Genomic DNA, 14,329 nt, shown 5'->3' with positions numbered 1-14,329 from the left:
GCCTTGTTCAGGGGCAGAATGACAGATTTTTACTTTGTCAGCTCAGGATTCGATCCAACAACCTTTCGGTTACTGGCCCAACGCTCTAACCACTAGGCTACCTGCCGCCCCAACTGAGAAGAGGGCTGTTATGGCATCGCTACAGCCTGGGGTTAGATCCCAGGTTGTGTCACACAGGCCGTGACCGGGAGTCCCATAGGGTGGCGCACAATTGGCCCAGCATCGCCCGGGTTAGTGGAGGGTTTGGTCGGGGTGGGGGGGTGGGGGGGGGCTTTAATTGTCTTATTGCGGTCTAGCGACTCCTTGTGGTGGGCCGGGCGCCTGCAGGCTGACCTCGGTCATCAATTGAACGGTGTTTCCTCCGACATATTGGTGCGGCAGCTAATGGGGATCCTTAATAAATATGAATACAAATACCAACCTGTTGTAGAATAAAGTTTTAACCATTATGAAAAGTCGGCCTGTTGTGTATGCAAAATGACTGCCAAACAGGGACAGACTGGGACCAGAAATCGGCCTGGGTATTTCTAACTCTCTGGTTCATGTTCCTTAAGGTCCCCCCTTTAGACAGGCCCACTGGGCTAAAGATGGGCCAGCCTATCTTGCATTTGCCTGAATTGCCCTATGGCCAGTCTGTTTCTGATGCCAACCGCTAAAATGCTTTCTACTAACTGATGGGTGGCTCAGTAAACTACATCTGTCCTGATAGAGAGAGATGATTTATGTGAAGTTCAATATTTATGACTCACTTAACTTCTCTAAGCACCTCACATTAGCTTTCCATCATTAGCTATTAGCTATCTAGAAAACCAGACAACGGATGACACCATGAGCAAATTACCTTTTGTGAAGCCATTAACGTGGTTGACATGTGGAGTCATCTCTGAGTGTGTGTGTATGTGCACGTGTATGTGTGAGTGCTTGTGGTTGTTTGAGTGTACGTGCATGTGTGTGTGTCTGTAGGTGTGTGTTCAGTGAAATGTCTGACCAACTGATCGTCATATTCCAACAAATCCCTCATGCCATCACCGCACTTCAACTGAGTACTTGATGTGGTTATGGAAATCCATTACATTGAGAGCCTATTAAAAGTTCATTCCTGGAGTCTGGCTATTGCTATGTGTTCTAATGGGCCCCATTTATTTCATAGTACCTGACGATTCTTCTCGTGACAAACATTGGCGATCATTATAAAATAATTGAATGCGTGTCAGGGTTAGCTCATGATCTAAACGGCACAGACTGCATGGTCGCGTAGCTGTCTAGCAATACCCGAAATGGCATTAAATGATTGTGCTTTGAAACTTTAGCACAAAGTTGAAGATATTATTTGACTTTTTGAGACATCCAGACACATTTCTAAAATCATTATGCACCCATTCAATTCATATCATTCATTAATCGAGTCATACATTTTACAAGGTCTAACTTTACCATACAGTCGTGGCCAAAAGTTTTGAGAATGACACAAATATTAATTTTCACAAAGTCTGCTGTCTCAGTTTGTATGATGGCAATTTGCATATACTCCAGAATGTTATGAAGAGTGATCAGATGAATTGCAATTAATTGCAAAGTCCCTCTCTGCCATGCAAATGAACTGAATCCCCCAAAAACATTTCCACTGCATTTCAGCCTTGCCACAAAAGGACCAGCTGACATCATGTCAGTGATTCTCTCGTTAACACAGGTGTGAGTGTTGACGAGGACAAGGCTGGAGATCACTCTGTCATGCTGATTGAGTTCGAATAACAGACTGGAAGCTTATAAAGGAGGGTGGTGCTTGGAATCATTGTTCTTCCTCTGTCAACCATGGTTACCTGCAAGGAAACACGTACTGTCATCATTGCTTTGCACCACATGGCTTCACAGGCAAGGATATTGCTGCCAGTAAGATTGCACCCAAATCAACCATGAAGAAGGCTTCAGGGCGCCCAAGAAAGTCCAGCAAGCGCCGGGACCATCCCCTAAAGTTGATTCAGCTGCGGGATCGGTGCACCACCAGTACAGAGCTTGCTCAGGAATGGCAGCAGGCAGGTGTGAGTGCATCTGCACGCACAGTGAGGCGAAGACTTTTGGAGGATGGCCTGGTGTCAAGAAGGACAGCAAAGAAGCCACTTCTCTCCAGCAAAAAACATCAGGGACAGATTGATATTCTGCAAAAGGTACAGGGTTGGACTGCTGAGGACTGGGCTAAAGTCATTTTCTCTGATAAATCCCTTTTCCGATTGTTTGGGGCATCCGGAAAAAAGCTTGTCCGGAGAAGATAAGGTGAGCGCTACCATCAGTCCTGTGTCATGCCAACAGTAAAGCATCCTGTGACCATTCATGTGTGGGGTTGCTTCTCAGCCAAGGGAGTGGGCTCACAATTTTGTGCCTAAGAACACAGCCATGAATAAAGAATGGTACCAACACATCCTCCGAGAGCAACTTCTCCCAACCATCCAGGAACAGTTTGGTGACGAACAATGCCTTTTCCAGCATGATGGAGTACCTTGCCATAAGGCAAAAGTGATAACTAAGTGACTCGGGGAACAAAACATCGATATTTTGGGTCCATGGCCAGGAAACTCCCCAGACCTTAATCCCATTGAGAACTTGTGGTCAATCCTCAAGAAGTGGGTGGACAAACAAAAACCCACAAATTCTGACAAACTCCAAGCATTGATTATGCAAGAATGGGCTGCCATCAGTCAGGATGTGGTCCAGAAGTTAATTGACAGCATGCCAGGGCGGATTGCAGAGGTCTTGAACAAGAAGGGTCAACACAGCAAATATTGACTCTTTGCATCAACTTCATGTAATTGTCAATAAAAGCATTTGACACTTATGAAATGCTTGTAATTATACTTCAGTGTTCCATAGTAACATCTGACAAAAATATCTAAAGACACTGAAGCAGCAAAGTTTGTGGAAATTAATATGTGTAATTCTCAAAACTTTTGGCCACGACTGTATATCAAGCCTCTGCCACATATGCCTGTTTTTGACTCAGACACATTGCCCTAGGCCTAGACATACAATGACAATATAAAAACCTAAAGAAAACTTACATTTATGTAAATGGTCATCTTCTTGCAGGTCCAAACCAGTTTCAGAAGACGTGTGACTACCATTTAGATCAAAACAACTACAGTGGGGGGGAAAAGTATTTGATCCCCTGCTGATTTTGTACGTTTGCACACTTACAAAGAAATGATCAGTCTACAATTTTAATAGTAGGTTTATTTGAACAGTGAGAGACAGAATAACAACAAGAAAACCCAGAAAAATGCATGTCAAAAATGTTATAAAATGATTTGCATTTTAATGAGGGAAATAAGTATTTGACCCCTCTGCAAAACATGACTTAGTACTTGGTGGCAAAGCCCTTGTTGGCAATCACAGAGGTCAGACGTTTCTTGTAGTTGGCCACCAGGTTTGCACACATCTCAGGAGGGATTTTGTCCCACTCCTCTTTGCAGATCTTCTCCAAGTGATTAAGGTTTCAAGGCTGACGTTTGGCAACTCAAACCTTCAGCTCCCTCCACAGATTTTCTATGGGATTAAGGTCTGGAGACTGGCTAGGCCACTCCAGGACCTTAATGTGCTTCTTCTTGAGCCACTCCTTTGTTGTCTTGGCCGTGTGCTTTGGGTCATTGTCATGCTGGAATACCCATCCACGACCCATTTTCAATGCCCTGGCTGAGGGAAGGAGGTTCTCACCCAAGATTTGACGGTACATGGCCCCGTCCATCGTCCCTTTGATGCGGTGAAGTTGTCCTGTCCCCTTAGCAGAAAAACACCCCCAAAGCATAATGTTTCCACCTCCATGTTTGACGGTGGGGATGGTGTTCTTGGGTTCATACACAGCATTCCTTCTCCTCCAAACACGGCGAGTTGAGTTGATGTCAAAGAGCTCCATTTTGGTCTCATCAGACCACAACACATTCACCAGTTGTCCTCTGAGTCATTCAGATGTTTATTGGCAAAACTTCAGACGGGCATGTATATGTATTCTTGAGCAGGGGGACCTTGCGGACGCTGCAGGATTTCAGTCCTTCACGGCGTAGTGTGTTACCAATTGTTTCCTTGGTGACTATGGTCCCAGCTGCCTTGAGATCATTGACAAGATCCTCCCGTGTAGTTCTGGGCTGATTCCTCACCGTTCTCATGATCATTGCAACTCCACGAGGTGAGATCTTGCATGGAGCCCCAGGCCGAGGGATATTGACAGTTCTTTTGTGTTTCTTCCATTTGCGAATAATCGCATCAAATGTTGTCACCTTGTCACCAAGCTGCTTGGCGATGGTCTCGTAGCCCATTCCAGCCTTGTGTAGGTCTACAATCTTGTCCCTGACATCCTTGGAGAGCTCTTTGGTCTTGGCCATGGTGGAGAGTTTGGAATCTGATTGATTGATTGCTTCTGTGGACAGGTGTCTTTTTTACAGGTAGCAAGCTGCGGTTAGGAGCACTCCCTTTAAGAGTGTGCTCCTAATCTCAGCTAGTTACCTGTATAAAAGACACCTGGGAGCCAGAAATCTATCTGATTGAGAGGGGGTCAAATACTTATTTCCCTCATTAAAATGCAAATCAATTTATAACATTTCTGACATGCGTTTTTCTCAATATTTTTGTTGTTATTCTGTCTCTCACTGTTCAAATAAACCTACCATTAAAATTATAGACTGATCCTTTCTTTGTCAGTGGGCAAACGTACAAAATCAGCAGGAGATCAAATACTTTTTCCCCCCACTGTATAACCTGTATGATAGCAGCAGCATACTGTAGCTTCTACCACAAAATACGTAATACTTTGTCACTAAGTTAGATCTCTCACAACGATCAATTTGAGCAAAATAACAAGAGTTCTATGACCGACAAAAATTTGCTAAATCAAGGGAAGCTGTTTTGTGAGGCCTGGCAGATGAAAATGTAAGTCACCAAAGTGAGAGGGATGAAGGGGGCCGAGTGAGGACAGGAAAGGAGAGTGAACAAATTAATAATGACTTCTCAGTGGTACAGTATACATGACGGGTAGCCTCCTGATGGCTTCTCTTTGATGACATTGGAAGCAAAGTTGTGTCTTTCAGAATACTATTCCCTAGTGTTCTTATCTCTATCTGTGCAGGGCTGCTCCAACAACTAGGCCTGTCAGGGAAGAGCCAATCAGACTGCAATGCACACTATAGCTGTCAGAAGCAATCCAATCAGCCAAATAACTGCCAAAGAACAGCCAATCAAAAGAAAAGAGACAACAATATCAGTCCAATAAACTAGCAGAGCATGCAAATAAATCTCAACATTCAGCAAAAATGGAAACATAATAATGCCTGTCGATGACGTGTCAAATAAATGTAGAGCATACTAACAATAGTTTCAGTCATTGAGCACAAGCATGACAAAGGCTGCGTTTAGACAGCCCAATTCTGATATTTTTTTCTTCTTCACTAATTGGCCTTTTGACCAATCCGATCAGCTCTGAAAAAGATCCCCTTCACTATTGATGCATTATACCAACAACATCAAAAGAGCATTTCCAGACTCTGAAGTCAGGAGGACTTCGAGTTCGATATCAGCCAGACTACTGTTAATCAGCACCTCTATTCAGAACACTATCTTCATTTGATTTCATGATTCAGCTCACCACATTTTTTTGTCTTCCTACCCCTGGTTATGTTACCATGGTTGTAAATAGCTTCCCTTCCATGTCTTCTTTCTTTCACAACCACAGATCTGAGCAAACGTGGTTGGTGGCAACATTATGCTGCAAATGCATCCTGTCCTTCCTATCGAAGGCCATGAGGTAAATAAGAAAGGCAGGCAGGAAAACTAAACGTAAAGCACTACCACAACCTCAACAACACATCCACTATTGCATTGTTTCTCAGCACAAAACAAAGAACTAGACAATTAGTAACTGACTGGTAAACATATTTGTTTTGGTGCGCTTCTCACCAATGTGGCGGGAAACACTGGCCACCTCAGTTTGCAGTGGTGAATAGCAGGTTGTGTCACACACACAATGCAAGCTCTTTAAGGTGAAAGCCTTGTGACAGTGGCTTTCGTCATGAAAAGCCAATAGAGAGGGCGAGGCATGAAATAGGGTGTGGAGAGTCAGTCGTTCAGACGACATTGGTAGACAGTGAAAGGGGAAAGGAATCTTATTTCACAACTTGGGGACATTCTTGTAGCTATAGATACGGAGTTGTATAGGGATGCTTTGTGTGGAGAAGCAAATGAGATTGAACGTAGACAAACAAAATATAACGATAGCCTTAGAAATCTATTGTTATCAGCAAATATCCGTAAATATTACAAGCATTTCGTTACACTCGCAATAACATCTGCTAACCATGTGTATGTGACCAATAAAATGTCATATTTCAAAAGTATGAAAAACTGCTTATGTGCTGCCACTCCATAAGGGCGGGGATAGTAGAGATCTTGATCATTATTGTCCCATCTCCTGGCTTTCACGTCTAGCCAAGATTCTCAAATCGTTGGTAAATAAGCAACTTTGCTCTTTTTTTTTTATCTAAGCATGGTATTTTGAATATAAATCAATCTGGGTTTAGGCCAGGGCACAGCACTATTACAGCAACCACATCAGTTGTTAATGATATTGTCAATGCTTCGGACGTTAAAATGAATTGTGCTGCCTTGTTTGTGGACCTGTCAAAAGTGTTTGATGCTGTCGATCATGTTATTTATTGAACAAGTTGTCCTTGATTGGCCTGGGCTCTGACACCTGCTCTTGGTTTCCTGATTATCTTAGTGACAGAACTCAGGCCATCGTGATTGAGTCCTAATTTCTTGAAGTAAAGAAAGGTGTTCCGCAGGGGTCCAATAATAGGACCTGTTCTTTTCACTATTTACATAAATGCTATTGGTCAATCAGTAAGAAAAAAAATCAATATGTGCATGATACTATTACGTACTGTGGCGTACAGCAGGTCAGCCACCAGGGGGAGACTCGTCGAGGCCTGGTGACAGACGGAGTGTACATCACGAGGCAATGGCTCCCTCTGCTGGACGTGCCAGGTCTCGACGGGCTCTCCGGCCAGGACTAATTGGGGCTGATTGGGGTTGGTGAGTAATCAAGGGCTGATATGTCACCAGCTGTACGAATCCCATAAAGCTGCCAGAAGGGCAGCACACAGGGGAGAGACTGGGGGAATAAAGGACTCCCGTATAGTTGGGGATGGTACCAGAGGTAACAGGAGGGAGTTCAGTTTTTTATCCCCACAGGATACAGCAAGACCCGGAGCCCAGAATATGGTATCCCGGAGAGGGTCTCATGGGGGAGACCTATTCTTTTAAATTATTAGTTTAGTAAACACCTTTGAAACTGAGCTAATCCTACTCTTGTCCATGTCTGATCTGTGTAAACATTTTGACCCAACCCCCTGGTCTGCCACAGTATGCAATTACCTGGCTGTGACAAGGCTATAGTCTGAGTTTGCAGTTGTGCAGGAAGAACTTACTGATTTTAAAACTCATGCTTAATACGGGCAAACTAAATACATGTTGTTTTCAAGTTCTCGTAAGATTGTCTCTGATGGATTACATCTTCACTCATCAGATGGTTGTGTAATCAAACGAGCCCCTGCATACAAATACCTTGCTATTTGGATTGAGAATTATTTATAATTTTAAACATACGAATGAGCTTGTAAAAAACTAAGATTTAAAGTGGGCTTTTTTAACAGAAACAGATCTTGTCTCTCTCTAGTCAGCAGTAAGCAGTTTGTGCAGTCAACCTTTCTACCTTGATTATGGTCACACTTTTTTTTATCAAAATGCAGATGCCTCTACTCTTAAACCTCTGGATGCCATTTTTGATAGCACCCTTAATTTTATCAAATGAGGAGTTTAATTACCCATCACTGTATTCTTTACCAAAAGGCTGGCTTGACCTCTTTGAAGTTACGTAGATCACATCATTACGCTCTTTGTTTACAAAGCCCTGCTCCACAAGCTTCTGACTTACCAAACCTCACTGTTAAGATTAAAAACTACAAGTTATCAAACACGTTCACAGGGTTGGTTAACTATGGAGAGTCCTTTGTTGTCTAAATAGTTAAGTCAGCCAGTCATTTTTTTGCTCCACATGTTTGGAATGATCTCCAAAATACATTTAGAATAGTGTCCATAGGGCAGTTCAGGAAGCAGACAGAGAATATAATGAAGAATGTGTGTTTTAGTTGACTGTGTACTGTATATATTTATGTTTGTCTGTGCAATATGTGTTGTGCTGTATTTTGTTTTATATTGTATTAGATTTATGTGTTTTATGACATTTTATATGCAGGGCTCCCTGCAAGAGACACTTGTCTCAATGGTGATCCTTGATTAAATAAAGGTAAATAAAAATTGACAACAGCTCCAAGCCATTTCTTAAAACTGAAGCCAACAGCATGCTCATAATGTATGCCAAAGCAGTGTTATTGATATTGGGATTTGTTTCCTGGATTTTTTTTAGACAACCTACTGTGTCTTCTGTACAAAATGGCATTGGTGAGATGACAAGCATGTAATTGCACTGTCGCAATAAGGCAGGGTGTCGGAGAGCAGCTACTCTTGTAAGGAAAACAAGTACAGGATCAAGAGAACATGTACTTTTGTGTGCGCACACACACGCACACGTTCTTTCCCCAGCAGCATGTTCAGCCAGCTCAGACTCTCAACCCAACCACGCTGAAAACAGAATCAGACAAACTAACGGAGGTAGAGGGGGTGAGAGCCCGGAGGATAAAATCACGAGAGGTATAACCTCAGCCCATAGCGAGAGACGTGACAACATAAAAGACACATCAAGTTGCAGCAGAAGAGCCTTTGACATGCAAAGACAGAGCCTTTTCAAATTACTGTCCTGAAAGCATCTCATTGTGTGAGAAACAAAGGAGTCAGATCTTATCAGACATAGTATTCCATTGAATTGAAATGCAGCCATGATGGTTACATCATAAAAAAACACCTCCACAGAAGTACAGTACAGTACTTTGAAGTAAAGTCACTGTTGAAGAATCTTCTGCATAGAATTTGTACATTCAATGTGCAAAGTGGAATACTTGACACTTGATGTTCTGTGTCCTTCTGGGTAACGCCACCTGCAGCACATAGCCATCAACCTTAGCGTGGGTAGGAATCCCAGCCGCACCGCCACTCTACATCTCCCTCTGTCTCCCTTCTCATTTCAATCTATCAATAAAATAAAATGACAATGAAATCTATCAATAAAATACTCAGATCTCCTTACAGTTGGTAGTTCTTACATGCTGGCCCCATCAGCATAGAATGTGTGTGTGACATATCCCTAACAAGTGACCACCTGTAGGCTAAGCATGATAATGATAATATAAGCCTTTAATGCATGATGTAACAGTAGATTATATGGGGGATATGAGCAGGTGGCAACAGCTAGATCTACTGTAGATCAGATTCAATTGATGTTTAGCTGCCGAACAGACAGAAGGGCCCCACGCAGATGTGCCAGAGCCAGTAAACTGCCTGTGTGTGTGCGAGCGTGCTTGGGTGTACACTGTGAGGCGTTGCTGGATTACATTTTTGCAATCTTCTTCATTATTCATGCAACAAATAGGCCAGTCAAGCGAAACCATGACATACTGGAACCCCGGCACTGAGTTATAGCCAGGTGAACCTCCATAGGGTATTACAGCACTACACATTTAATATGAGTTAGAAAAAAACTGCCTGGAATGATCCAATCAGACAGAGCACCCTCCGGGACCAACAAGACAGTGCCACAGACTTAGTGACACTCCATTGTGGTTCGACTGAATTCAACACTTATTCTAATATACATATCGAGCTGAGACTGATTGTGACATTGTGGAGCATATTCTCAGAGGCAAAAAGTTGACTGATTCCGACAAAAATAACACACGATCAAAATACACTGCCATAATGGTCAAAGGTTGTGGTTAAATCACATTTCCTCACCTGTTCACTCTCACAATGATATGGTCACATGGTACACTTACGTTCTGGTGATTCACACACACACACATACTGCAATTCATGGCTAAAGCCACACGGTCCAGCAGTTCATATTCATTCTGTCTGTCCATTTTCACAAACAAGTTCCCGCAATACATGGCAAGCGCCGCATGGTCATGTGTACCACCACATATAACTTCTTCCACATTTTGTTGTGTTGTAGCCTAAATGTAAAATAGATTGAGTCACTGGCCTAAACAGGTCCCATAATGTCAAAGTGGAATTATGTTTTTAAAAATTGCTACAAATTAAGCTGAAATGTCTTGAGTCAATAAGTATTCAACCCCTTTGTTAAGGAAGCCTAAATAAGTTTAGTAAAAATGTGCTTAACAAGTAAAATAAAATTGTATTTGTCACATGGTCCGAATACAACAGGTGTAGACCTTACCGTGAAATGCTTACTTACAAGCCCTTAAACAATGCAGTTAAGAAAAATACCTCCAAAAAAAGAAATAAAAGTAACAATTAAAGAGCAGCAGTAAAATAACAATACCGGTACTGTAATGAATACTCAGGGAGAAAAAGGTGTAGATTCACACGCAGAGCACAGCAGGTGTTTATTTCGCCTTCGCAGAAGGCAGGAATCGTGGTCACAGGCATGCAATGGTCATACACAGGTAGGCAAACAGGCAGGTGAATCGAAACTAGGACTGAAGCCTATTACTGGTTCTCACAAACAAGCTAGGAAAAGGCTTAGTAGAGTCAAAACGAACAATACCTCACAAAGGCACAAACAGAATAAACTGAACTAAATAAGGAGCTGATGAGACCAGGTGAGTAACTAACACAGGTGAAACCAATGAACAAAAATGAAAGACAGGGCTACGTTCAAGAACACAAAGAAACAAGGCTACATTCAAGAACACAACGAAACAGAACACAAGGTTGACTAAGAAAATAAATACAGAACCCTACACGTAGAGTCTCCTCAGGGGGAATAGGCGTTGTCAAATAGGTGTTGTTGTGCCCTCTTCACAACGGTCTTGGTGTGTTTGGACCATGATAGCTTGTTGATGTGGACACCAAGGAACTTGAAGTTCTCAACCTGCTCCACTACAGCCCCGTCGATGAGAATGGGGGCGTGTTCGGCCCTCCTTTTCCTGTAGTCCACAATCATCTCGTTTGAGGGAGAGGTTGTTGTCCTGGCACCACAGTCTCTGACCTCCTCCCTATAGGCTGTCTCATCGTTGTCGGTGATCAGGCCTACCACCGTTGCGTCATCGGCAAACTTAAGTGTGTTACAGATACTAATAGTTGCATGGACTAATAGTGTTTAACTTGATTTTTGAATGACTACCTCATCTCTGTACGCCACATATCTGTAAGGTCCCTCAGTCGAGCAGTGAATTTCAAACACAGATTCAACCACAAAGACCAGAGGCTTTCTAATGCCTCGCAAATACGGGCATCTAATTTGAAGATGGGTAAACGAAAATAAAAAACAGACAAGACATTGAATATCCCTTTGAACATGAAGTTATTAAATTACACATTGGATTGTGTATCAATACAACCAGTTACTACAAAGATACAGGCATCCTTCCTAACTCAGGAAGGACACTTTAAAACAGTTAGTTTAATGGCTGTGAGAGGAGAAAACTTATGGATCAACAACATTGTAGTTACTCCACAATAATAACCTAATTGACAGAGTGAAAAGGAAGCCTGTATGAAGGATTTGGAGACAGGCACAGGAATACACAATCTGGGATTTTAATATACCCAAAACAAACACGTATACAAAACACTGGGATGTACCCAAACAAAAGAGCGAGGGAAACCTCGAAGACAACACGGGACAAGGCCCGTAATAGACAATGCACAAAACACGCAGCACAGGCTGAGACAACGCATAGGTACTCACACGACCAACGGACATGGGAACAATAATCGACAGCGAGATGGGGAAACAAAGGGCACATTTATACAAACACAATCAGTGAGGAATTGGAAGCAGGTGTGTGTAATGACACAGTTCAGTGCAACCTAGAAGACCGGTGACGTCGACCTCCGGAACTGGTGAGCAGAATGAGCAGCAGTACCGGGGGGGAATCCGTGACATTATGTTTGTGGCAAATCCAATACAACACATTACTGAACTCCACACTCCATATTTTGAAGCATAGTGATGGCTGCATCAGGTTATGGGTATGCTTGTAATCGTTAAGGACTGGGGAGATCAGCAGGATAAAATAGAAACAGGCAAAATCCTAGAGGAAAACCTGGGTCAGTCTGCTTTCCACCAGACACTGGGAGATGAATTCACCTTTGATAAGGACAATAACCGTGTTACAGTTTTGACATAAATCTGCTTGAAAATCAATGGCAAGACTTAAAAAAAATGGTTGTCTAGCAATGATCAACAACCAATTTGGCAGAGCTTAAATCATTTTTTAAAGAATAATGTGCAAATACTGTACAATTCTGGTGTGCAAAGCTCTTTCAGACTTACCCAGAAAAACTCACAGCAGTAATCGTTGCCAAAGGTGATTCTAACAGGTGTGTGAATACTTATGTAAAATAGATATTTCTGCATTTCATTTTCAATAAATTTGCTAAGATTTCTAAAAATATGTTTTAAGTTTGTCATTATGGGTATTGTGTGTAGATGGGTGACAAAAATAATCCATTTAATCCATTTTGAAAACAGGCTGTAAGACAACGATGTGGAATAAATCAAGGGGTATGAATACTTTCTAAAGGCACTCCACATTCTGGTTGTCCATTCTCAAAAACACAGGCAATGAGACAAATGACAAACTTACCACAATACATGGCTCCTAGGGGTGTGAACGTTTAAACATTTTAACAACATAGGAATTGTTAACGTTTAGAAAAAAATACCTAAATGAAAAACATTTATTTTTCACTTTTAACAAATGAAAATCATAGTGCACTTATCACAAAACTACCACTAACAAGCCTTTATCATCATAAAGAGAAACATTTTAATTAAACAAATACCTAATGCAACAATGCTGTAACATTAGTTGGAGGAGATATGCAGTACAGGTACAATGCTGAAAGGGATGACCCAACCCGTTGCTGGCAGGACGGAGTGGGAAAAGCACAGCGCTGATTACAGAAATGATTGAAGTTTATATGCAGCCATTGTCATTGGTAGAGGATGTTGTCTTCAATACCCATATCTAGAACCAGACTTGTTGTCTATGAACACGCTGTCGTACATTACTGCATCAAGCCATCATATTGATGAGAAGTGGGACATGAAGTACGTACTGACAACTGAGAACACTGAGTAGAGTAAGATGAGCACCGTCTGGTACAATTTCCACTAGTTACCACAGCCACAAAGTCAAAAATAGCTATATCGTAAAACAAGTGTTCTTAATTTAAGGTTAGGGTTAGGCATAAGGTTAGCAGTGTGGTTTTCTGTTAGGGTTAAGGTTGGGTTTAAAATGACATTTTAAGTAGATTGTAGCAATATAGGCAGGATTTATGACTTGTGGCTGTGGTAACTAGTGACGACCGGTAAGTAGGTAGTAGCCAAGAATACGGTAAATTGAACTGCATTGCCCCCTAGCAGTCATACACAGAACCACATCTGAATTGTGAACTTCAGTCAATTTATATTTGTTTTTAAAACGTTTGAAAAAAAACAATATGGCAGTTTAAACGTTAAGAGAAATGTTACATTTGTCACATCCCTACCACCATGGCTACCACCACATACATTCTGCTTGCTCACTCTCACAAAACAAAAAAAGGCAGACAAACAAATTGATCCAGTAATTCCCACAGACAGCTAGCTACATGAACACGGTTAGGGAACGATCAGGACTTACATTCTGCTTGCCCACGATGTTGTCGAAGGGCAGCTCGGGACTCCAGGAGCCCTGGTTGAAGGTGGCGCTGCTGACTCGTCGGTCGGTGCTGGTCGCCTCCTTCATGATGTCCTCGGGCAGCGTGAGTAGGCTCTCCTCGGGCTGCTTGATCAGGTACGTCTCAATGTTGTGGCGGCGCAAGAATTCGTTGCGGTCCTTGCCATGGCCCTCCTCTACCTCGTAGTCACCATTCAGGCAGTCCAGGGATGCCTTGGAGATGTGGATTCGTCTGAGGATGAGGTTTTCATTAGATGGCCAGTACGTACACTTTATTTTGATATGGTCTATGCAGCTCAAACTGTCAACAAACTATCAACTGAACATCTGTTGATATGAAATTGCTTGCAAGGGTTACAGTTAGAGTGAAGGTAAGGGTAAAGGTAAGGGCTATGATACATTTGTAAGGTTAGGGCAAGGGTTAGTGGATAGTTACTGTAGTTGACATTTTGTTACTGTAGTTGACCATGCTGTCAAGTCACACT

General features: G+C 42.3%; 1 protein-coding gene across 2 annotated transcripts in view; it reads right to left on the bottom strand.

Annotated features, from left to right (window-relative positions):
* Positions 1–14,329, bottom strand: part of adcy8 (adenylate cyclase 8 (brain)) — a 304,017-nt gene that overhangs the window by 118,219 nt on the left and 171,469 nt on the right. For both annotated transcript variants that reach the window (XM_014139104.2, XM_014139106.2), the window contains exon 7: positions 13,809–14,076. In XM_014139104.2, the coding sequence (XP_013994579.1) occupies positions 13,809–14,076 (268 nt within the window). The remainder of the gene's footprint in view (positions 1–13,808; positions 14,077–14,329) is intronic.

The sequence above is a fragment of the Salmo salar genome, chromosome ssa14, assembly GCF_905237065.1.
Source record: "Salmo salar chromosome ssa14, Ssal_v3.1, whole genome shotgun sequence".
Lineage (NCBI taxonomy): Eukaryota > Metazoa > Chordata > Actinopteri > Salmoniformes > Salmonidae > Salmo > Salmo salar.
This window is presented reverse-complemented; position numbering and strand designations above follow the sequence as displayed.